The sequence below is a fragment of the Adiantum capillus-veneris genome, chromosome 6, assembly GCF_014529385.1.
Source record: "Adiantum capillus-veneris isolate H3 chromosome 6, ASM1452938v2, whole genome shotgun sequence".
NCBI lineage: Eukaryota > Viridiplantae > Streptophyta > Polypodiopsida > Polypodiales > Pteridaceae > Adiantum > Adiantum capillus-veneris.
Window position 1 is genome coordinate 55,105,776 of NC_140936.1, and position 26,694 is coordinate 55,132,469.

At 43.5% G+C, this 26,694-nt stretch overlaps 1 protein-coding gene across 1 annotated transcript in view; it reads left to right on the top strand.

The window, feature by feature from the left end:
• Positions 1 to 10,663: 10,663 nt before the first annotated feature.
• Positions 10,664 to 26,694, top strand: part of ENOC (cytosolic enolase) — an 87,307-nt gene continuing 71,276 nt past the window's right edge. Inside the window, exon 1 of the mRNA XM_086514288.1 lies at positions 10,664 to 10,899. Coding sequence (XP_086370414.1) covers positions 10,795 to 10,899 — 105 coding nt within the window. The 5' untranslated portion in view covers positions 10,664 to 10,794. The remainder of the gene's footprint in view (positions 10,900 to 26,694) is intronic.

Below are 26,694 nucleotides of genomic sequence, written 5' to 3' on the forward strand. Positions count from 1 at the left end.
TGATCAAGCAGTGTCCTAAGTTAAAGGCCAAAGAGGCTAAGAAAAAAGAGGGTGGTTCCACTACAAATGTTGGTTCCACTACAAATGCAGCTATCGTTGAGTCTTTTGTAAAAAAAGAGTCTGATGCTGATGTTGATGCAGAATGGGCTTTTAGTGTAGAGTGTACCTATAATCCTAATGTCCATGATGCATGCATGTCAATTGCTACAGATTCACATGTGTGGTACTTTCATAGTGGTGCTACAAAGCACATTACCTCACATCGTGATTTTTTCACTTCTCTTGAGTTTGTCGTTTATGGGGATTCCTTCACTTTTGCCAACAATGCCTCTTATCCGGTTCAAGGAGTTGGAAAGATTGTGCTTACTGTTGCAAATGACACTTCTTTCACACTTGTTGATGCACTTTATGTACCTCGGATCAAGAAGAATCTTTTGTCTATATCTGCACTTGCTAGACTTGGTCTTGTAGTAAAATTTGCGATGACAGATGTACAATACATGGTCTCAATTTCGGTGATGAAATTGTTGCATCTGGCATTTTATGCCGTGGGCTGTATAAGCTCACTTTGTATGAAAAGTGTGGGCAGAGTTTTGCAAATGCAGTTTTGGATTAAGAGGCTATTTCAGATGCAAAACTTTGGCATGCACGTTTGGTCGTTTGAATTTTGCCAGTTTGCTGCGTTTGCAAAAATCTGATATGGTTGCTTCCTGCCTCTTGACGCACCTGTCAAACACGTTTTTGAAGGCTGTATTTTGGTAAGATGCAACGTTCTAAGTTTCCAAAGGATGGTTCAGTTAGGGCCACATGCAGGTTGCATCTTGTGCATAGTGATGTTTGTGGGCCCATGCAAACTCCATCCTTGGGAAATTACCTTTACTTTGTGACTTTCATTGGTGATGACTCCAGGCATGCATGGGTTTTCCGCTTAAAGCGAAGTCTGAAGTATTTATGTGCTTCAAACAATTTCTGGCTATGGCTAAAAATGTCTCGAAACGTACTATGGGCACCCTCCATTCCGATTGAGGGGGGGGGGAGTATATGTCTCATCAATTTAATTCATTTTTGGCTAGTCGTGGGATAAAACACCAATATGCAGTGCCTTATACGCCTCAGCAAAGTGGTGTTGCTGTGAGAGGAAAAACAGGCCACTTACGGAAATGGCACGATGTATGGTCAAAAGTCAAGCTTTGCCGCATTCTATTTGGCTTGAGGCCATCATTTGTGCCACTTATGTACTAAACAGGTGTACTACAAAAGCTTTGCAGTCTATTACTCCATATGAAGAATGGCATGATAGAAAGCCTTCTATTGAGCACATGCGTGCTTTTGGGTGTTTTGCATATCCTTTGGTGCCACAAACACAGCGCAAAAAATTGGACGATAAGGGTGTCAAATGTATTTTTGTTGATTACAGTGTTGAAAGCAAAGGTTACAAGTTGTATCATCCACAAACAAAGCGTATTCTGGTTTCACGGGAGGTTGTGTTTGTGGAAGATTCTGTTCAGCCCTTGTTGTCATGTGATAGAGACAATAATGTAAACCTATGGGGTTTTTGAAAATGTTACGTATCAGTCTATTACTGAGGCAAATGTATAGCCTATGGGGTTTTTGAAAATGTTACATATCAGCCTATTACTGACGCAGATGTACATGATGTACTTGATGAGGAAAGGGCTGAAAATGAGCAGGCTAGAGGTAGTTCTAAATGGCTGGTGCATACTTTGTGTGACAGTAAATTGGATGCACCTTTGTCTAGTCGTATTCGTCCAGGCTCTCGCCATGCATCTTATGCATCAGATTGTTATGCTTTGGATGTGTCTAGCTTACATGATGTTGAAGAACCTCTGCCTTTTGATGAAGCACAGAATTCAAAAAATTGGATGGCTACCATGCAATCAAAATATGATGCACTTATAGAAAATGACAAATGGACTTTATGTGATTTGCCTCCTGGCAAAAAGGACATTGTTATGAAGTGGGTTTACAAGTTGAAATGCAAGCCGGATGCTGATATTGATCGCTATACGGCTTGACTTGTTTGCAAAGGGTTATGCACTGCAAAAAGGCATAGATTATGAGGAGACTTTTGCTCCCACTTGTCGCACGACTACTGTGCGTTTCTATGTGGATTGGCAGCTCATTTTGGTTGGGATGTACATCAATCAAACATTGATATGCTTTCTTGAATGGTGATATATTTGAGGAAGTTTATGTACCGCAGCCTCGCGGTTTTGTCAAGAAAGGACAAGAGGATAAGGTTAACAAATGTAACAAAGCTTTGTATGGGTTGAAGCAATCTCCTCGTGATCGGTATGAGAAGGATGACACTCATTTGGTCAGGGGAGGCTTTTATAATAGTCCAATAGAAAGCACATTGTATGTAAAGCGTGAGGGTGATGTACTTCTCATTGTGGTTCTTTATGTAGATGATTTGCCGATCATTGGACCAAATGAGAGACATATTGCTAAATTTAAGGCTGATTTGAATGCTACTTTCAAGATGAAAGATTTGGGGTTGTTGCATCATTACTTGGGTATAAAATTTGAGAAGTGTGATGGTGGTATTCCTTTGTGTCAGAAAGTTACATAGAGACATTGCTATGTAAGTTTGGACTTGAGGATTGTAAACCTATTGCCATTCCCATGGAAACAGGTTTGAAATTGAGTCTTCATGATGCCGATGATCTTGCAGATGTCAATCTTTACCAAACTGTTGTTAGATGCCTCATTTATGTATGCATCACAAGGCCAGATATTCAGTTTGCAGTCTCACAGGTCAACAAATTTATGCATAGCCTAGGGTCTAAGCTTTGGCAAGATGTCAAGAGGATTTTGCTACTTGAGTGGCACTTTACATCTTGGCTTGTTTAATCCCAAGGGGGGATCATTGCCGCCATACTTACATGCTTTTTCAGACTCAGATTGGGCTGGTTGTTTTGACACGCGAGTGTCCACAAGTGGTTTTTGTTTCGTGATTGGTAGTTCATGTATATCATGGTTGAGCAAGAAGAAACCTACTGTGGCCACTTTGAGTTGTGAGGCTGAGTACAGGGCAGTCTTCACAGCTACGATTGAGTGTATATGGCTCAAATGCCTTAGGTTGATTTGGGTGTTGAACATGACAGTGCCAACACTATCTACACTGACAATCAAAGTGCATTGGCAGTTGCGAGGACCCAGTTTTTCATGCTCGCACAAAGCACATTGAGGTGCATTACCACTATGTCAGGGAGAGACTCTTAGCAGGAGAGGTCAGCTTGGCTTATGTGCTAACATAGGAAAACCTTGCAGATCTTTTCACAAAGGCATTATCTCGTGAGAAGTTCGAAGCTTTCTGCAAAGCTTTGGGCTTACTCCCCTTTGTGGACTGTTCATGTCCTCAGGGCATGGCACTTCCCTTTACTCATGTGCCAGCTCTCGTTCACCACATCACTCCAAGGGGGATTTGTTACCATATACATGTGGTAGTGATGTGTGTGAACACACTAGGACCGCCGGGGCATTTTTCCCATCTTTAAGAGGTTTTTTCCCTCGTGCATTGTATATAAGCCCATCACTCTAGGGCTATCTATCTTTCCATCTCACACTAAGTAATACACTCTCTGTTGTGTGCCTTGAGCTTCCTTCATCTTCTCCAAGCTATGTGTGTTTTCCTGCAACCCTATCCCAACAGTGTACTGGCATGGATACATCATAGTTGGTCATAAAATACCATAATTGTGAGCTTATATCCTTCTATTTCAAAACTTGTGTGCCATTATCCTTGATCCTAAGTCAATGGATATTATTATGGCAAGTAATAGAAGCCTTGCTTCACAGTAAGTCTATCAAGAAACTTTTCTTTGAATAACAGAGAAATCCTTTTCAAATGAAAAGGTTAAAGATAAAAATACAAGTAGAACTTGAAATTGTCTAACCTTGTCGCCCATCTGAGAGCACTTGCCTTTGCTAGAATGTGGCTTGTAGCCATGTATGGTGAGACATTTAGAGCTATCGGATGTACCTTGTATGCCCTCGGGCTTGGTTCATACCGACCTCCAATAAAAAATATATATATGTGTTACCAAATTTCCCCAAGTTCGTATGCTACTAGCATATTCCAAACTTTAGAAGCTTCTAGGAAAAATGGCTTAAAGTGAAGCCTTGCTTTGCATAAGTTCATCTAGAAGATAAGAAGAACGGAGTGTGATTGCTCTTTAGATAACAGGTGCTTGGGTTGACCCACAAATGTCAAAGCAAAAGAGGATCGAGCTTGTCAAGCTTTCCAAAAGAACCAGCCTACCAAATCGTGTAACTTTTTGAGAATCATGAGATTGCCCAATATTACAAGAGATAGTTGTCAAGCTTAGCTATCAAATATATCAAACTGCCAAGCTTTGCTTGACCAAAGCAACGTTTGCTTGTCAAGTTGACATTGTAGAAAATCCTACAAAATGGAATAAGTTCAAAAGTGAAACTTAAATTTAAGGTTCTTACCAATTTTTGTGACATAATGGTGTTTCAATGTACTTTGTGTACTTATTTTACCCGCACTTTGGGAAGCTATAATTGCTTTGGAGTGATTATGCATCCAATGTATATGGAGCCGTGTTCCTAGAAGCCTTGCTTCTCCCCTCCTCTTGATAGTACAAAGAGGATTCATCAAAGAGATATTGGCCGACGTAATACTCAAGATGGTTCTTAGCATCTTGGTACGGAGCCTTCCTCCCTAATGAAAATTAAGGTATCGTGGTGCATCTTATGGCATTGTCACATTAAACAAAGTTAAAAGAAAATTAACCCCATCAATTATCAACCTTGTAACATAATATACCATACTGGAAGCATAAAAACACCTACAATAATCACAGAAACAAAGTGTGCCTGAGTTGCCCAATACTGCATGCATGCACCGATTGCCAGTTAACTTTCAAACCCATCAAATTTGGTTTTTAAAAAATGGGTTGATCAAATCATGCTTGACACCATTGGTTTGGAAAACATGCCTAGGAGCCATGTCCTAGAAAATTGGAAACTCTAAACGAGAGAAATAGATGGGACCTAGTCAAGACTTTTGTGTTACAAGTCACAGACCATGCCTGACTTGCCATTACCACTAGTCAACCTTGCCTACATGCATCTGCTATGATTAATGAATCAAGAGATTTTTTGAAAGAATTTATCTTTTTGTCGATTGAGGAGCGTCATAGAAACCCTTGTATGTGTTATCTTTGTTGGAGCCGTGCTCCCTATTCTTCACCTTTTTGTCGATTGAGGAGCGTCATAGAAACCCTTGTATGTGTTATCTTTGTTGGAGCCGTGCTCCCTAATTGAGATAAAATCACAAGCCTTGCATGGATTTCTAGAATCATTCACCGCCCTCACAATAGGCCTTGCCTTAGCTTGCCGTACTTTAATTGTTTGAATTACCAACCAGTGAGTCCTTGCCTCCCGTCTCACAAGAAAGCCCAAATGCTGCAAATTGTTGGCTTGTATAACTCTTCCAATAAGTTTCACTTTTCCCAACTTGAACATACAAGTTTAGTCGATAGGTGCACTCAAGCGTAGCTCATCACGATCCCTTGACCACTCTTCATGGGTTCGTGGCATATACATGACCACTCCTTGTGGATTCGTAGCATAGCCGATCCTCTGCTCTTTTGCTTTTATATATTCTAAATCATGTTGCAATCCTCCAAGAAACAACTTCTCCAACCTTGTTGCGGGTCTCCTCAAAAAGGAGATAACTCTTCCATGGTGGTTGCGTGCAGACAACACAGAGAAAGAACATGGCATAACGCCTTGAAGGCCAGGTCCTGCAGCTCTTGCATATGACAATTGTTTTTGCCCATGAGAGGGCACTCCCAACTAGCCCGAACTTGCTAGCTTTTGTGCAGGTTAACCCCGCTTCCATCCTGTGTGCAAGTGGTGCTTTATGCACCCATTGCATAGAGCACCCTCTTCGTTGTCTTGAGAAGTCATGCTTCCCACGCCTGGCCACCGTTGCTTTGCATACTCAATACATGATTTACACAAGCACAAGGATGGCACCCTTGCATCATGCAACTTGCATTTCCCCTTGCCTTCCTCCATCCTTGAGAGAGAGAGAGAGAGAGAGAGAGAGAGAGAGAGAGAGAGAGAGAGAGAGAGAGAGAGAGAGAGAGAGAGAGAGAGAGAGAGAGAGAGAGAGAGAGAGAGAGAGAACGAATCCATGCAAGATCCAAGCATTTCCCTCTTCCTCCATGATTGTCTGCTCCCCGAGCTTTGATAACACTGAAAGACCCAAGGCAACTACCATGAGTATTCTCTACCCTACCACCCTTGTTATAGGCCCTTGGCCATCAGATTTAGAATCCCTTGTCCACACTTACTAGTCAATCCTTGGCCTAGGATCGTGACCCCCGTGAGTTTTCCCTTGGCATTACACATATGAAAAAAGATTGTCATTCATGGAAACGGGAGAAAGGAAAAAGCAAAAGCATTGACAATGTTGTGAAAGAGGAAAATAATAAAAGTTTAGTGAAGACACAAGTGATCAATCTGGTCATTGATTATGATAATGCGGAGGAAATTAATGTGCTGACAAAGTCTATGGATGTGTTCTATGATGCACAAGAGACTCTATGTTTACAAAGTTTGCTGCCATCCAAATTGCTAGTCAGTAGTGAAGTGCCACGTACTTGGATCCTCAATTCAAACACATCTCTTTATGTGACCTCACATAGTTTGATTCATTTGATCAATAGATCACCACATGCATCATTGCAATTTTGTCTGCCTGAAGAGTTATGGTCAAGACATGATCTTCTAAATGAGGAATTACAGACATGGAGTTTCTTGCACTTTTCAAATCCAAGCTAAAAATGTTTATTACTAGCAATTGCATTGCCTGTTGGTAATCAAAATTATTTAAATAGAATTATTCAAATAATGCATTTGTAGCTTCCTTGATGACATGATTGTATCTGTGATCAACTTTGCAAAGAACTACTACTTCAAAGAGTAGAATGCAATCTAGTCTATGCATTGGCAGTTAACACAAGCTATAATACTTATTCACATAACCTATATTAGGCTGGCAATATCATCAAAATTGTCTCATTTCAGATGACATAGTTTATGATACCTTGTTTGTACAACATTTCTTTATGTTGCACTTTGGTTGAATGAGCAAGGCATAACAATCAAATCACATTAGGTTTGAGCAAATAGTGGTGCTTCATAGTTCAAGGCATGCAAGTCTTTCTACTTTGTAGCCAGATATGCAAGTTTGATAGGAATACAAATGAGCCATTTCTTCTCAACATCGAGACATGGCAAGGGAGAACATGATGGAGTAGGGGTTGTGGTAAAGAGAACACTAACTCACAAAAAGTTAAAGCTAGATGGTGCTACATTAAAGTGTGCCTCTCACCTGGTTGCTTATTGTAGGGCCAACATATCTAAGGGTACGGATGCTTGCTATGCTTCAAAATAGAGAGGCATTGGGCGTGTTTTTTAGAGGTCAAAGTAGGAGAGGTGGAAAAGGAGGTAAAATAGAATTTATCACCCAAATTCTAGGAATCTGCATGCCATCCGTGGGTATAATCCTCATGATTCTATAACGCTAGCCACCATACATCTTGTTTTTGTGATGCTTGCATGCATAATTGTTGGAATAGGTGCATCAATAAAGCACATGTTTGAGGTTGGGAATACCACATTTTGAAACCTTTGCCAAACACTGACCATATCTGAATGATGAGGAAGGTTTAGATGAAGCTTTTTATGAAGGCATCATGATGTGTAGAGAAATGCACTTCAACTTGATGCCAATTTTTCTATGCATCCAGATTATGAAACTAATATAGAAGCGATCGACTCTTGTTAAGTGTGTTGTACGATGTATCACCTCCTATGTAGATAGCTCAAGAGCCTATTGTTCCATAAGTGAATGCTCCAGATGATCGAGCTACTAAGTAGGTTAGTACTAGTTAGCCAAGGAGATATCAGAGAGCCTCACATTTGCCATAGCAGTTCGTTCTTGGCGTGGATTTTGTGTTTTTGAAAAATAATGGTGAGCCTTCTTGTTACAAAGGGGATATGCTAGCTAGGGTTAAGACTCAATGGAAAGTTGCAATAAAAATTGATTTGTCTAGCATTGAAATGAAAAAAACTTGGGATTTGGCTCCATTGCCAAAAGTTAAGAAAGCATCACCTTGTAAAGGGGTCTACAAACGGAAGTTTGCATCCAATGTTGGGAAATACAAAGCTCGGTTAGTAGCTAAGGGATCTAAGCAAGAGTATGGCATATCTTTTGAGGAAATCGTTTCTCCAATGGTCAAAATGGTGACATTGAGATTGTTGCTTGGATTAGTTGCTATAGAGGACCTAGAGGGAGTTCACATGAATGTAATAATAGCTTTCTTACATAGTGATCTCGCTGAGGATATTTATATGCAACGGCTTGAAGGGTTTGTACAGAAAGGCAAGGAACATTTGGTGTGCAGACTAAAGAAGATTCTTTATGTATATGCTCATTGGAGGCCATTCTGAAAAGAACATCGTTGACCTAAAGTAGAATATACATAGTGAGTTTGACATGAAAGATTTGGGCAATGTCAATCATATTTTGGGTATGTGCATTACTCAAGATCATAAGAAGAGATTGTTATATGTGTTTCAAAAAGATTATATGCAAAAAGTGCTTGAGCATTTCAATATGAGAAGGGAAAGTCATTGAGTACTCCATTGCCTGCCTATTCGACAACAAGAATGATTGTTCCAAATCTGTTGAGAAAAAGGCCACGATGGCTAAGGTTCCTTATGCTTGAGCTAGTGCCAGTCTCATGTATGCCATGGTGGCTACGAGACCTAACATTGTGCATGCAGTGGGAGTTGTCAGCAGGTATATGTCCAATCTTGGAAAGAAGCATTGTGATGCCATCAAATCGATTCTCAAAATACCCGAGTGGCTCAACGGATAGCCAATTATAATATGGTCGTGGAGAGTTATCCATTAGGGGGGGATATGTTGACAGTGATTAGGATGTGTTGACAATCATAAATCAACGACTAGTTGGATCTACACTTTTGCTAGTTTTGTTATTTCTTGGAGATCTGCTCTTCAAGACTATAAGTCAATTCAACTATACAGGCAGAATATGTCACTTTGAGTGAAGCATGAAAAGAAGCTATATGGCTTACTCATTTAGTGGGAGATCTTGGACTAGAGCAGAAGATGCCATTTTTTCATGCTTTGAGTGAAGCATGAAAAGAAGCTATGGCTTACTCATCTAGTGGGAGATCTTGGACTAGAGCAGAAGATGTCAGTTCTTCACTGTGACAGTTGGAGTGCTATTACCTTGGCTAAGAATTCGGTGTTTCATGCAACGACAAAACACATTGATGTGCATTATCACTTCAATTGTGATTGCTTGGTGAACAAGAAGCCTGACTTAGTGAAGATACATACATGAAAGTTGTAGCGGATGCACTCAACAAGAATCTCTCTAGCAATCAATTTCAACCACTGTTGTCAGTTGATGGGCATCGAGTGAAGATGTAGTATTCTTCACTATCTGTACAAGTTGTATAGTTTTATGCCCTCCCACATTGATTTGCTGACCATGTAGGTCGGGCGCCACATCAAAATTAAAGTTTGTTGATAGCTTTTCTTGCAAGAGATTAAAAATTTTCAATACATTTTAATGGAGGAACCAACATTAAAAAAAGAAATGGAAGTAATTTTGACTTTGACCATTTTCCTTTAGTTCAAAAAGATGTACAACAAAACTTAACCCATTCGAAATGAAAAATCTTAAGGTTGAATTATCGATTCGCTTAAAGTGCACTAAGGGTGCCTTTTTTCGTACCCTTTCAACACTTACTATGTTCAAGCTCATTTGGCACAAAAAATTCTCAAGTTGAAATAATAATTTTCTCCATTCATTGCGGAGGTGCCTTTAAACGTGCCCTTCTTTTCCTCTTCTTCCTATCATTTGATAGCTTGATAAATAGACAACTATGAAGGTAATATTCATTCCCTTGTTAAAAGGTGCATGCACACACCATAGAGAAATTGGTTATATTGCTCACAAATTCAACAAAGTAGGCAAGTCAAAGCTATTTTAATCTTTGATGAAAGAGCTCCAAGAGCCTGAGAAATGAAAAGCCTTTTGAAGGGGGGTCAACTTTATGAAATCTTGTGTCGTTTCATCTTAATAATCTTCTCTTTAAATTTGGTTATAAGCATGCTAATTAGAATATGTAAATGATGCTTGGTCATGCACAAACTATACTAAGGCTGGGTTCAGACTGAACCGGCGGAAGAAACAAGCTTTCCAAAATCTTCTGCCGCCTAGTGTGAACAGTGTGGAGGAGGAAAAGTGAAAAAGTGAAGGGGGTTGAGAGAGGCCATCAACTCTTCCGAGAGGGGGGGGGGGGGGGGGGGGGGGGGGGGGGGGGGGGGGGGGGGAAAAATGGAGGGCCCGGCGGAAGAGTGCCTCAAACTCCAACCACTTAAATTTCGCCATGGAGGATCGACGCCCCTTTGCATTTTTCTTCCGCGGCCTAGTGTGAACCCACCCTAAGGTGAGTTTATGCTTAAAGCAAGCTAAAGCCAATCAAGGTTTAAAATATCAACGTTTGCGATGGGCGGGGTCGGGGGGACGGGGGATTGCAAGGCGAGCGAACCAACGTTTCATGCTGGGTTCGAACTTGGGTCTACATTTTTACATGTCATCAACGTCTACGAAGGAAATTTAACCTTCGTGATTTGCTCGTGATTTGTATACACCAACAAGATTAGTTTTCTGCGAGGAAGAAGGCGCGATGTCTGTGCAGGAATACTTGGAGAAGCATAAGCTCTCTCAGCGAATTGAGGATGCCGTCAATGCTGCGGTGCGCGCCAAGGCACCCGATCCTCTCATTTTCATTGTAAGCCCCTCAATTTTTCTTTGCAATCGCAGTTAATTTTGCCTCAAGAATCATGCAGAAGCGCCAGCTTTGAGTATCTATCAGATTATTGTTATCAAATGACCACCCATGTTTTAATGCTTTTTATGATTATCAAATGATCAAGTATGCTAACAGAATTTTCGAAAAAGCTGCATGCTCCCACATTGTCATCATTGATGAATTATTTTTCAGAAAAGAATCTTTTGCAATAATCCTGCTGAAGGCCATGCATACCTGGGTAGACAGGAATGTCGTTTGGAATTTGTTCTCAATAGCTATGAGTTGTCTATAGAAGCAGTTTCATCAATGGGCACTGGATTTTCGAAAAAGCTGCATGCTCCCACATTGTCATCATTGATGAATTTTTTTTCAGAAAAGAATCTTTTGCAATAATCCTGCTGAAGGCCATGCATACCTGGGTAGACAGGAATGTCGTTTGGAATTTGTTCTCAATAGCTATGAGTTGTCTATAGAAGTAGTTTCATCAATGGGCATTGGGTTCATGTCATAGTTGCATGACAATTGAGATAAGCCAAGCGCAACTTTCAAAAATTAGCTAGCTTTAGGGTTGGTTTGACATTATGTATTATAACCATGGTCCAAGTGTTATTGTTTTCAAGGATGGATGCATGCAATCTCATTCATAATTTAACTGTGGTGTAAACAAAATATGCTCAGCCTCATTTTAGGGGGAGCGATTCGTTTAGTCTGCATTGCATTTATCACTTGCAAATTTGTCCTACATTGAAAATTATAATGAACATGGAACAATCTACAATCAATTTTTGTATATTGGAGACAGCTAGGGAAAACGTGCCGATGTGTTGTTCTGCCATGCATTTGTTGGTGGCATTAATAGCTTCCTTCTTTTGACTTGGTGAGGTTTTGTTCTCCTTTGGTGGCCATGTTACATATCATGTTTTGGTGGTGTGGCCAAGTTTGGCCATTGTTCAGTTTATTCTAGCTCATGAGAGGGTGGATATTAATATTATTCCAGTGCCCATTCATTGCGTAATAGGTTTAGTTTTAGGGTTGCCTAGGGAAGTCTTGAGTGTATTAGTTCCGGGCACTTTTCTGACTGTACATGTAGCTGCACAATTGGCAGCACTTTTTTGGGACACTAGGAACCTCAGACTCCAACATTTAGAATTGTAGTTTCATCTGGACTCTGAGTTAGAGCAAGACTCCTTTAAGTTGCTTTCTTTGTCTAGAGGGTAACACTCGTCTCTCTAGGGCGCTGGTTTTTCTCTCCTACTTTTGTTATCCACAAATGTGAGTTTTTGGGCTGATCCATGATTGCCTAGTAGTTGAGATTTCGAAGTTTTTTTTTCTGTGTGCAATTTTGCTTTCTAGGACCTCATCTCTTTGTGAGATCTTTTCTTAGCATTGGAATCTCAACTTTTGGGGGATCACAACTTTTTTGGATGTATGCTTTACATCCCATAGTCTTCAAAGATGACTTTAAGGCTCACTTTTTGGAGATGAGCTTGGCATCTTATGAGAAGACTCTAGTTAGAGTTGGGTTCATCTAGATATCGGACTCTCTGCCAATGTGGCAGGGAGTCCCATCAACCGGGGTCCTTTATAACCCCCCCCCCCCCCCCCCCCCCCCCCCCCCCCCCAAGTTAAACATCATAGCCGTTTGAACTTGGGCCGGTGAATGAGCAAGCACGATACAAAGTTCAATCGTTTTTTTGATTAAACCCTTAGCCCTTTGTGCAAAGGAAGGCGCTTACGGAAAAGCTAAGTGCAGAAATGTGACCTGCTCCGCCGGCCCAGCAGGTCAACACCATCGCCACCACTTGGACGACTCTCAAGGGTGCCATATCCCTGAGAGTCCGATATTTAGAGAGAGCCGTTAGAATTTGCTTGCAAATGTAAGATTTGGTAGCTCTAAAAAGGCGATAGATTAGTTCATCTTGAAACAAGGCCTCATCAAAGTGTAGCAGCGGGAGCATGGGCGAGAAAGAGGAGGAGAGGAGAGGGAAAAGTGCAAGAGAGAGTGGATAAGCCCCTATGGGGCAATCTCTTCAAGCAAGGAATACAGGGACTCCATAGAATTTGTTAAGAAAGGGGCGCCCCCATCTCTATATAGGGGGTGTGGCCAAGCTGCCCGACTCCATACAAATACCCCACGACGTTAAAAATGGGAAAATATGAAGGGATACATCTAAAAAATGGTGCCTTCAACTAGTGGTATATGAATTGACCGGACTGGACAATAAATAGGCACTGTGTTCACACAATGCCAAGTGCTGACATAATATAAATGCTCCGTCATCGAGGATCACAAAGATGAACAATCCTCGCCTTATCCGCCACAGCGTCCACAAAGAGTTGAAGAGGTCCCACAAAGAGTTGAATAGGATCTGTGGGCTCTTTCAAGATAGGTGGAGTGACTTTTTGAGCCTGTTGCAAAGGAATGTTAAAGTTATGGCATCTCAAGTAAACCGCCCAATGTGATCCCAATATTTATTGTCACAAGACGGGCACAACGTGCCAACGGAAAAGAACAGACTGAACAACTTTAATCACTTCAATAACAATTGAATTTAAAGAGAGAGACGACATGAGGAGTGGCAAAGTTCCACCCTAGAGAGTATTGGCCCCAAACCTTGGCGCCCCTTTCAATATTTCTTTATATTACTTGAACTCAGTACAATGCTGGTACTCCACCCTCTGCACCTTCGTCATGAAGCATGCCAGAGAATGAGCCCTCTGCACATATTTAAAGGCCCTTGGCCTTGAAAAGCAATGAAAACTCAAAAGCATCTGGTCCAAAAGCTGCTAGCGCAAAAGCAAGAAAATTCGTACAGCTATGCCACGTCAGCAGCCAACTTAAAATCCGGAAATCCGAATAGGCTGCCATGGCAGCAATCAACGTAAAATTCGGAAATCCGTATAGCAACTGCCACGTCATCAAGCTACTCGCAAAGTAGCACGTGTGTGCTGGTCCTGCTTTATTTTAATATCTTTAGTTCACTTGGGCCCCATTGGACCGGGTCGCATAAGTTGGTAGGACTTCTTCTTCTTCTTCTTCTTCTGCTTGTTCTTCTTAGGGTTTAGGCCCCTCAAACTTCTTCTACTTTTTCACTTAGGGTTTACGCTTGTTGGCCCGGGATCTAAAGGCTGGTTCTGTTTTTCATTGGCTTGATAGGTCAGCAATTTGTGACACTCTCTCTCTCTCTCTCTCTCTCGTGCTTTTCTCCCCTTTGGCCTCTACGCTTTCGCATTGTCGACTTTGACACCTTTTACCTTAGAAGAATACCATCTTGAGCACCATTTGCCTCATAGAAAATTGAGCTGTAGACCACACTACGTCCAAGACTTTAAAACACATCCTGTCCATAATCCTGCCAACAGATACGTGTCATTGGTTCCTTGCCAAATGCACGTGCCTTGAACTTCGACCCACGGGTTCAAACACCGATAACTTGAACTCCAACACATGGGTCCAAATCATTTATAGGGAGCTTCCATTGGTTCCTTGCCAAATGCACGTGCCTTGAACTTCGACCCACGGGTTCAAACACCGATAACTTGAACTCCAACACATGGGTCCAAATCATTTATAGGGAGCTTCCTTTCGCCCCCTCTGCCGCTCACAAGCCTCACCTGGCTGAAGCTAGTTGCGGCAACCGCCAACTAACTAGAAATCTAGCGTTGTGGCCATTGTGGCCGTTGCCATGTGTGCCATGCCAATTTTCTTTTGTCAGATCTTTATCACCGTTATCTCTGTCCAGCTTGCATTTGCCTTTGTCCTTTTGTGAGTTCTTGCTTTTGCCTTTGGCTTTGCATCCTCTAGCCAAACAATGCGTCTTCTCGCATTTATAACAATGACTCTTTGTCACAAAACGGGAGCGTACACGAGCACTTGAAAATCTGAAAATTAAAATACTTTGCAAATGTGAGAGAAGGGAGAAGATTGACACAGTATTGGGGACCAGAAGATGGGCTGGCCCCCCCCCCCCCCCCCCGTTAAGAGTATTCTTTTATTCAGGGAGAATTCGTATACAAGCACGAGAACCCGAGGAAACCCCTCCGTTCTGTAATCTTAGACCCGAAGGTCGTGCTTTCCCGTAAAGGGCTTGGGCACAAGGCCGTCCTTCCCGTAAGGGACTTAGGCACGAAGCCGTACTTTCCCGTAAGGGACTTAGGCGTGAAGCCGTACTTCCCGTGAAGGGCCTTCCCGTAAGACGGGAGATTCCTGCAAAACAAACCACACAAACACGCGACAACACTTCATATGGCGAATCCACAATAGATACCTGTCTCTCTTGCGAGAGAAAAGCGACTTCCGTGCTTCGTAGTCTCGCGATCTCTTGCGGCAGAGTCTTCTCTTGCTGATGTTGGTACCTCTCGTGAGTGAGGGCATGTGGTGCTTTTATAGCTCCTTGGCCACGGCACGAATAACTGCTAGCGTAGAGATCGCTGCCGTTTTTTTTTTGGTTTTTGCGCTGTTCTACCCGAAATAGGGAGAGAGAATTCGCTGGCTGGTTTTGTTGCTTTATCTTCTAAGTGGCTGCCCACTTATTAAGTGGGCGGCCGACATATTTTAAAATTGGTCTGAACCTGCCCAAAAACTCAATAAAACCTTATAAGTTAAAACCAATGCATTTAACAACACTTCCCAGGCGTCCCTGGATGCAACCACATGCACGAATGCAATGCAAACATAGATTCCTCGCGGGAAAGAGTCTGCCTTCCCGCGATTGTTTCTGCTTTTCGTAAAAAGCTTCATTGAACCCATCTTTATTCTTGTGCTTGCGTTCTTACGCGTATTTTCTTACTCAGTTCGGATTTCCTCCTTAGCCTACGGGATGCCCCCTTACTGATGCACCCGTCACCCATCATGTGACGCATCAGGGGCACTCGTAACCCGACCCTTTCCACCGAACTTACGGAAACTCCTTCGTGATGTTTACCGTCACCCATCAAATGACACATCAGAGTTGTCCGTTCTTGATGGCAGTTCCTGTAGCTATAATCTTTTAACAGTTCTTAGTGCACACAATAAAATATCCTAAAAAAGAGATTAATCATTAAACATAAGAAAATAGTCCAATTACAACATCCCTCTTGCTTCTAAACAGTTGACCTCAACTCTAGTGCTTGGACATATACCTCCAGTATCTCGGGATAAGCTGCTAATTCCTCCTGCGTCATCCACTGAGCATCTAGATTCGAATAGTTTTTAAACTTAACCAAATACTTCCGTGTTATCTTTCCGGATTTGAGAGACCGCTCATGATGACTTACTATCTGCTCCGGTTGGAGTATTTCTTCCGTTTCCTCAACCTCAGGAGGTTCCTCAGCACTAGGCTGGCTTGGAGGCTATCCCACATACGGCCGGAGTAAACTGACATTGAAAGCATTATGGATCTTCCAATTAGGCGGTAGTGCTAATCGGAACGTGACATCATTTACTCGCTCAGTGATCTTAAACGGCCCATAATAACGGGTAGAAAGTTTTACCACCTTCCCCTTATGAGACGCTTGTTTCTTAAGTCTTGCCTTCTCAAACTTGAGTAAGACTAACTGTCCGACTGTTAAGTCTAGATTCCTTCTGTGCTTGTCTGCAGCTTTCTTATGCTTTTCCTGAGAGCGTAGAATAGCTCTCCTAACTTGCCCGTAGGCTGTGTCCAAGTCCCGGACAAATTCATCTGCTGCAAAGATCTTATCCTTAGTTAAAAGGATGGGTGGAAGCAAAGGCTTACCATATAGAATCTCAAAAGGTGCTTTCCCTGTCGATGAGTGTATGGTATTGTTATACGTATACTCGACAAGAGGCAAATATTTCTCCCAGTCAGATTGCCGGTCTGACACATAAGCTTTTAACATATCCAATACTGTGGAATTGGCTATCTCACTTTGCCCGTCCGTTTGAGGATGGTAAGCAGATGAAAAATTCAGCTTCGTACCAAGATTATCCATCAAGGCACGCCAAAAATTTCCTGTCATGCGAGGATCTCGATCACTCACAATAGACTTAGGCATTCCATGATGCTTAAAGATCTGTGCGAGAAAGACCCTAGCCATATGATCTGCTTTTATCGTTTTCTTGACTGGTATAAAGTGTGCTTGCTTGCTAAACCTGTCCACAATGGTCCAGATCGCGTCATTTCCAGTCTGAGTTCTAGGGAGGTCCATGATGAAGTCCATGGCAATACTTTCCCAAGGTTCATTAGGCACAGGCAAAGGTTGTAGCAACCCAGGCGTCTTATGCCGATCATAGTAACTTTTTGGCAAACCAAACATTCCCTGGCATACTTATCAATGTCTGCTTTAAGGCTAGGCCAAAAGAAATATCTTTCCATTGCTAAGGTCGTAGGGAGAATACCCCGATGACCCGCATAAGGCGAAGTGTGTGCTTCATCCATGATCTTCTTTCTTAATGGTTCCGCCACACATATGGCCTGATGGTGGTAGAGATAACCGTCCCGAATGGAATAGGGAAACTCATTCTCTCCACGATGTAGCTTTCCCCAAACGGTGGAGAAGTCTGGATCATTCGGATACAAATCCGGTAGTGCTTCTAATTCTTGATGATACACCGAAGTGATAGCGTTCACCCTTGGCCACCTAGACAATGCGTCCGCGACCACATTCTTACTCCCAGCCGTGTGAAGGATCTGGAAGTGAAACATAGAGAAAAAGTTTGCCCATCTCATCTGCTTCTCAGATAGTTTCCGTTGCGTAAGAAAATACCACAAACTCTGGTGATCAGTCTTGATCACAAAATCCGCTCCTAGAAGATAGTGCTTCCAGTTGGATAAGGCGTGAATCACAGCCGTGAGTTCCTTTTCGTAGATTGATGCATGCAACTCTGCATCCTTAAGCCGTCTGCTTTTGTAGGCCACTGCATGGCCTTCTTGGTTTAACACTGCTCCGATGCAATCGCCTAAAGCTTCGTAGTGAACCTCAAATGGTTTTCTTAAGTCAGGCACTATCAAAATAGGTCCATGGCTTAGCAAGTACTTGAGCCGATCAAAAGCTCCTTGTTGTCTCGATCCCCATCTGAAAGGAATCTTCCTCTTTGTCAAGTCATAAAGTGGTCCTGCTACATGAGCAAATCCTCGAACAAACCTTCGATAATACGAACATAATCCCAGGAAACTACGTACATCATGTACCGTAGTGGGAATAGGCCAATCTTCTACCACTCGGATCTTGGCAGGATCCATACTCACTTGATTGTGAGAGACTATATGGCCGAGATAGTGTATCTCTGAGAGAAAGAACTCGCTCTTCTTTGCATTCACATGCAACTCATGCTTTCGTAATTCTTGAAACACTAAGTCCAAGTGCTTCCGATGTTCCTCTTCTGACTTAGAGAAGATGAGTATGTCGTCAAAGAATACTCCCGTAAAAGCTCGATACGGGCTGAAAATGCGGTCCATCATGCGATTGAACGTCGCAGGAGCATTTGTCAAGCCGAAAGGCATTACCAAAAATTCATATGGTCCAAAGGTTGTGCGGAAAGCAGTCTTGTGGATACCTCAGGGGCGATCCGTATCGGGTGATACCCACTCTTTAAGTCTATGCGACTAAAGACACTTGCACCCTGCAACTTATCAAGTATATGATCAATCCGAGGGATCGTAAAGCGATTCTTGATTGTGATCTTGTTTAAAGACCGATAGTCTATGCACATTCGAAACGTGCCATCTTTCTTCTGCACCAGTAGAACTGGAGAGCAGTAGGGTGAAGCACTTGGTCGTACTAACCCTTTCTCTAGAAGCTCGTTGACTTGCTTCAAAATTTCCTCTTGCTGAGCAAGACTCACCCGATAAGGGGGTTGATTGGGAGGCGAGCTACCCGGTATGAGATCTATGCGGTGATCTTCCGGGCGTACCGGAGGGAGTTCATCAGGAAGTGTTTCCGTGAAACAATCCTTGTACTTTTCAATAAATTGAAGACGCTTAATTTCCAAACTAGAGAGAGAGTCCCTACTAGTTTTATCCTTTGCAAAATTCAAGTAAGCAGAAACACACTTCTTCATTTCTTTCTTAATGGAGATATGGCTTACAATTGGGAACTGCCAATCTCCTGCATCAGCTTGAATCTTTATTTTCTTACCCCCATGATCAAAAGTGAGGGTCTTTTCCACATAATCGGGAATAGGTGTCATGTGAAAGTGCCATGGCATACCCAAGATGATATCACATCCCTCGATGGGTGCCATCAAAAATGATTCGCGGTCCTTGTACTCGCCAATTCGAAGATTGAGCTGTCCTTGCACGGGAGTTGCATTGGTTGTCAACCCCTCGAATGCCGATCCGGATGTAACCGGTGTGCCAAGCTGAGCCGGTGTGAGGCACAAACGTTCCGCAGTATCCAGGGAGATGAAGTTATCCGTGGATCCTGGATCATAAAGAATCAGTACTCGCTGGTTGTTCAAAGACCCCCAGCCCTTCAGAAGTTGACGCTTCCCTTTCTCCATTTTTGTGTTTCCTTGAACATCTGGAATGGAGTTCGAGCTTGGTGGTGCGGGTTCCTTCCTTGGTTTCTCTTGCCTCGTAGAGGCTTGCTCTTGCCGTTGCTGCTTTAGCGGGCAGTCCGGTTTCATATGTCCTTTCTCTCCACAGTAGAAGCATCTTCCTTTCTCTCTGAAAGTTTGAAGTTGAGTAGGAGAAAGGTACTTAGTTCGCTTGCCAGTTCCCTCTGGCTTCTTAGAATGATCATCGTCTCAAGATGGACGTTTTCTTCCTTGGCCCCCTTAGTCATCGTAGACCCCTCTTTGTCTTGCACGGTAAGTGCTATGCTCCATCTTTCTGGGCGTCCCAGTTGAGTGCAAATCCTCAGCAATGATTGCTGACTCCATCATCCTCTGAAGAGTATCATGCAGATACACCTTCATACTCTTTCGAAGCTGCGGTTGGAGACCCGCTTCGAACTTTCGTTTCTTTTCCTCGTCGGCAATCTTCATGAAGGGAGTGACCTTCAGAAGAACCGACCAATACTTGTCCACATAAGTCGTTACTCTTTCATGTTCCTTCTGGGCAAGCCAGTCCCATTCCTTCCGTATGTCCTGCTCGAAGTCAGGCGGAAGAAATTGTTCATAAAATTCAGATGTAAAGCTCTCCCCAGTTCTGGCCTGAGAACCTTCCAGAATCTTGGCTAACCACCAATTACTTGCCGTTTCCTTGAGGTGCATCCCCACATGGCGTAATTTGGATTTTTCTGTGAAGTGCCCATTGGTAAAGGCGACTTCAAACTGTCTGATGAAGGACAGTGCTTTGGAGATGTCTCTCCGTCCGCTGTAGGTTTCGAACTTGATGTCCTTGTCGCCTGATTTGAAGACTCTCATGCGATGTTGAGACTTGCGACCTTGCTTCTTGAATCGAGGCTTATCTTTAGGTTGATGTATGGTAGTGGCTGTAGTAGCTGCTTCCTTCTTCTGACGAGATGATCGAGAATTAGAAGTATAATCAGGAGAGTAAGATGGAGATGAGATAGAGATGTCCTTGCTCTCGTCTAGCAAAGAGAGCGCTTTTTCCTGGCCTTCCTTGAAGTAGGCCGTTCATTCCGATCCGAAGATCCTTTGTGCACCTCGGCACGTGCTTCTTCTCTTGCCTCCTGTGGTCTCACTCCAACAGTGTTGTCTGGATGCTTGGCTGCATCAGTTTCATTCGTTTTCTTCATTCCGCCCAAAAGCTTTTGGGCGTCTGGCAGCAGTAAAATTTGTTGCAACTCCGCAAGCTGAGCTTGCACTTGTTGAAGCTCCTCTGCAACGCTTCTCCCTTGGCTCGACATGGTTCTTCCCGTTCTTCCCGGAATCGTCCTTCTTTGCAGAGAAAGAGAGGAGTCCGAGCTCTGATACCACTGTCACAAAACGGGAGCGTACACGAGCACTTGAAAATCTGAAAATTAAAATACTTTGCAAATGTGAGAGAAGGGAGAAGATCGACACAGTATTGGGGACCAAAAGATGGGCTGGTCCCCCCCCCGTTAAGAGTATTCTTTTATTCAGGGAGAATTCGTATACAAGCACGAGAACCCGAGGAAACCCCTCCGTTTTATAATCTTAGACCCGAAGGTCGTGCTTTTCCGTAGAGGGCTTGGGCACAAGGCCATCCTTCCCGTAAGGGACTTAGGCGCAAAGCCGTACTTTCCCGTAAGGGACTTAGGCGTGAAGCCGTACTTCTTGTGAAGGGCCTTCCCGTAAGACGGGAGATTCCTGCAAAACAAACCACACAAACACGCGACAACAATTCGTATGGCGAATCCACAATAGATACCTGTCGCTCTTGCGAGGGAAAAGCGACTTCCGTGCTTCGTAATCTCGCGATCTCTTGCGGCAGAGTCTTCTCTTGCTGATGTTGGTACCTCCCGTGAGTGAGGGCATGTGGTGCTTTTATAGCTCCCTGGCCACGGCACGAATAACTGCTCGTGTAGAGATCGCGGCCGTTTTTTTTTTTTTTTTTTTTATTTAATAAATTTCTTGCGCTGTTCTACCCGAAATAGGGAGAGAGAATTTGCTGGCTGGTTTTGTTGCTTTATCTTCTAAGTGGTTGCCCTCTTATTAAGTGGGCGACCGGCATATTTTAAAATTGGTCTGAACCTGCCCCAAAACTCAATAAAACCTTATAAGTTAAAACCAATGCATTTAACAACACTTCCCAGGCGTCCCTGGATGCAACCACATGCTCGAATGCAATGCAAACATAGATTCCTCGCGGGAAAGAGTCTGCCTTCCCGCGATTGTTTCTGCTTTTCGTAAAAAGCTTCATTGAACCCATCTTTATTCTTGGGCTTGCGTTCTTACGTGTATTTTCTTACTCAGTTCGGATTTCCTCCTTAGCCTACGGGATGCCCCCTTACTGATGCACCCGTCACCCATCATGTGACGCATCAGGGGCACTCGTAACCCGGCCCTTTCCTCCGAACTTATGGAAACTCCTTCGCGATGTTTACCGTCACCCATCAAATGACACATCAGAGTTGTCCGTTCTTGATGGCAATTCCTGTAGCTACAATCTTTTAACAGTTCTTAGTGCACACAATAAAATATCCTAAAAAAGAGATCAATCATTAAAAATAAGAAAATAGTCCAATTAGCAACACTCTCAAACCTCGCGGGAACTGAGGCAGCTAACTGAGCACTGGTTCTGCCATCCTTGCCAAGCTTGCCTTTGCCTTTGTCCTCTAGCGAACTTTGCGCATTTGCTTTTGGCCTCACAATCCCGAGCCAAACAAAGCGACAGCTTCCTTGGGAACTTTGTCGGTGCATTGGCTGCTAACTCGCAATTCGTCGATCCGCTTTCCATAGCCGATAGTTGTTGTTGGTCATGGTTCTCCTTTGATGGCGAGCCGGCACGGGAACAACCTCAAAACTTGGTCCAAGATTGATGTGTTCCAAAGGCTACTACATTTAAAAAACGTTGTCCTTGTAGGAACCCACACACAATGTGCCACCATTAAGGTCATCCTCTGGTCATTTGGTAGCGTCAAGACTTTAGGGGGACGATGCCCAAGAGAATACTTCAACTGCAGCTTCTCAACACGCTGTCAAAAACCATTGGCCCACCAAGAACTCTACCGCTACAAGCAGTGTTTTAAAACGCTCTCTACATGCAGCCCACCTTGCTCAAGCAGGCCACAAAACCTCTCCGCTTTGCAGCGATCTGAAATGCTACCTCAACAAGCCATCCTCCTCTGCGCATAGTTTGACAAATAAGTAAAATAAATACCTAAAGCCAAAGTAATGGTCAAATTGCTGACGTGTCAAGCCATTGAAGAACGGAGCCAACCTGTAGATCCCGGCCATCGACTTGCAAAGTCTTGCCGAGTGGCCTATTTTGAAAGAAGAGTTACCACCAACTTATGGGACCCCATCCGATGGGGCCCAAGTGACCTAAAGGCATTAAAATAAAGGAAGCCCACACACACACACACACACACACACACACACACACACACACACACACACACACACACACGGAGAACTGATGACGTGGCAGTTGTACGGATTCCCGAAATTTGCGTTGACATGAGGACGTGGCAGTTGTACAGATTTTCGCAATTCGCGTTGACATGATGACCTGGCAAGGCGTACGGATTTCCATGATTTACGCCGAGCAGCTTTGGGCGGTAGCTTTTGAGGCCAGATGCTTTTGAGTTTGATGCTTTTTATGTAACTGCTTTTCATGCCCAAGGGCCATTACATATGAGCCAAGGGCTCATTCTCTAGCATGCTCCACGTGAGGTGCATAGGATGGAGTACCGACATTGTACATAGTTCAAGTAATATAAAGAAATACCGAAAGGGACGCCAAGGTTTGGGCCAGTGCTCTCTTGGGGTGGAACTCGGCCACTCCCCGTCTCGTGTCGTACATCTCTTTCAGTTGAATTGTTGTTTGAATTGCTTAAAGTTGTTCAATGTGTTCTTTTCCGTTGGCACGTGGTGCCCATCTCCTGTGACAGTGGTATGAGAGCTTCAAGCGTGTGCTTTTCTAAAAGCATACCGGTCCTATCAAAGAGCAGACAGAGCAAGACGGCACTTCCAAGTTTCACAGAGAAATTTATCAAAGAATCTTCGTGCCTTGACCGCGGACTTATTAGTCACTCCCACCCTTACTTCATCGCGCATCGGGCGCGCTTCCGTCTTCATCGCTCTGTCTTACAGGGCATAAGCCATAAAGATCACTTGTAGAGAAGGATCATTTTTTTTTCGAGCTGTCTTTTTTCTCAAAGGCAGTGCCATGCAGTGGTGGATGTCTATAGCTACCAAGCCGCACACTCGAAGGACTTCGCAAGCTTTCAAGAAAATTTTTGCGTGAAGTTATATGCCTTCAGATATCTTTCTTCACAGTGCAGCTTCTGGTAGAGTGGGGTATCGTGAAATGCTTGCCATAGAAACCCTAGCGAAATATGACTTGAAATTTTTGGACACCTCGCAACAGGTGTCTCTTCTCAAGTTGATACCCTTGGAGGTCTAGTGAGATTGCTATGTCCTGGGACTACCATCACCGCCACAGGGACACTGCCTATCCAAGAGCTGATGGACCATGCTACAATCGGCTATGACCTTATGGAAGGAACCTAACCCTAATTTTTGGTGCAGGTTTCAAGACGGAAAGTCAGTCGACTTTTTAAGCTTGACTGATGTCGAGATTGCTTTTTAAGTTAGAATCTGTTTGAGAACTTGTTTTTGGTGATCATGTTTGGAATTTGTTTGGAATGGATGGTATGTGTTTTGAACCTGTCTTGGTGCCGATTTGAACTGTTTGACTCTGGCTTGAATACTCGTTTCAGTGCTTGGCGATTTACTCCCAGGGTGGATTAGTGAGAAATGCTGTTTTGGTATTGTTTGAACCTCGGAACGATGCAAACGGGGGGAGCGTTTCGTTGTATGCTTGAACCTCCAAACGACTCAAGCTGCGGTCTAGGGAGCGTTTGGTTGTACCAGTCCACTGAACTCATGGTGCGAACCTTTTTAGGTTATTTGCGGGGGGGTTGACGAGGTAGTTGTTGAGTAGCTTCATACCGCTGACCGTCTGTCTCGGGGAAGTGCTTATTGGCGCTGTTCGTTGTCTTGTAACATGTATATGTGAGCAATTGTGTTGCATTGTGATGTGCCAACCTCTGAATGTTCCTTTTTGGACGAGATACTTTTGGGAAACCAACGACCCAGGATATCAAGAGCTCCAATCTGGAATGAGACTTCTTATTGGATGAGATTCTTCTGGGAAGCCAACGGCCCAGGAAATCAAGAGCTCCGATTTGGAATGAGAAAACTGATTGGTCCTCGGAATGACCCTTAGAAAATTTTGAGCTAACTCGAGTTGTTTTGCAGATATGCTATAATCGCGGACGATTAATTTCTTTCAAGAAGGGGGGATGTCACAAATTGATGACGTGTCAAGCCACTGAAGAACGGAGCCAACCTGCAGATTCCGGCCGATAGGCCTTAACCCTAAGTCGAGAAGCAGAAGAAGTTTTACCGACTTACAAAGTCTTGGCGAGTATTTTTAAGAAGAGTTCCCACCAACTTATGGGACCTCGTTCGATGGGGCCCAAGTGACATTAAGGCATTATAATAAAGCAAGCCCCTCCCCCCCCCCCCAAAACACACACACACACACACACACACACACACAGAACTGATGACGTGGTAGCTGTACGGATTCCCAAAATTCGCGTTGACATGAGGATGTGGCAGTTGTATGGACCGCAATTCGCGCTGACATGATGATGTGGCAAGGTGTACAGATTTCCGGATTTACGCTTAGCAACTTTGGGCAGCAGCTTTTGAGGCTAGATGCTTTTGAGTTTGATGCTTTTCATGGCCAAGGGCCTTTAATTATGAGCCAAGGGCTCATTCTCTGGTATGCTCCGCGTGAGGTGCAGAGGATGGAGTACTGACATTGTACAAAGGTCAAGTAATATAAAGAAATATTGAAAGGGGTGCCAAGGTTCGGGGCCGATGCTCTCTTGGGGTGGAACTTCGCCACTCCCCGTCTCGTGTCTTGCATCTCTTTTAGTTCACTTGTTATTTGAAGTGCTTAAAGTTGTTTGGCCCGTTCTTTTCCGTTGGCACGTGGTGCCCATTTCCAGAGAGAGAGAGAGAGAGAGAGAGAGAGAGAGAGAGAGAGAGAGAGACTCCTGAACCAACCAACCTTGGCAATGAATAAACTGATACAATGTACAATAGGTCACATATATACCCACCTCAATAAATTGCCCAACCCAGACTTTGACAAATAAGTAAAATAAATACCTAAGAGTCAAATAAATAATGGGCTCACATTGGGCAGTTCATTTGAGATGATATAATTTTAACACCCTCTGTGCAGCTCATAGTGGACATAAATAGTGAGACCAAGTCGATGAAGAAGCTGCCATAGACAGACACCCCAACAGAGGATCCTTTCCATTGGATACACCTCAGTTATGCAACCTCCAACTTTTTACCTTAGAAGAATGCCAGCTTGAGCACCGTTTGCCTCATAGAAAATTAAATAGTAGACCACACTATGCCCAAGAATCCCCATTCGTGAACCGTTAACACATCACGTCCATAATACTTCCAGATATTGAACTGTGAAACACTTTTTGTCCATAGTTTGGCCAACAACAATGGATTGGCGTGCACATCCATAGTGTTTTAGATACGTCTATTTGGTTCCTTGCCAGATGCACGTGCCTTGAACTCCGACCAATAGGTTCACACACGGATAATTTGAACTCCAACACAAGGGTCCAAATTATTTATAGGGAGCATTGTTTGCCCCTCTCTGCCACTCACAAGACTTTCTCTCGCTAAAGCTAGTGGCGGCAATGGCCAATTGACTAGAAATCTGGTGCCGTGGCCATTGTGGTCGCCACCACGGGTGCCATGCCGATCTCCTCTGTAAATCTTTATAACCATTATCTCTGTCCAGCTTGCCTTTCCTTCGTCTCTTGTGAGTTCTTGCTTTTGTCTTTGGCTTCAAATTCCCGAGCCAAACAAAGCATCGTGTCACATTTATAATAGTGGTTGTCGGACCTCGTGGGCACCGAGGCAACTAACTGAGTACTGGTACTGCCGTCCTTGTCAAGCTTGCCTTTGCCTTTGTCCTCTAGCGAACTCGTACATTTGCTTTTGGCTTCACAATCTCGAGCCAAACAATTGTCGGTTTCCTTGAGAACTTCGCCTGTGCATAGGCCGCTAACTGGATGGTTGATCTGTTTTCCATAGCCGATGGTTGGTTTTGGTCGATGTCGCCAAGTGGCTCCTCTAGGCTCTCTATGCCCAGCGTTTCAAAACGCTAGGCCCTAAAAGAGGGTGGG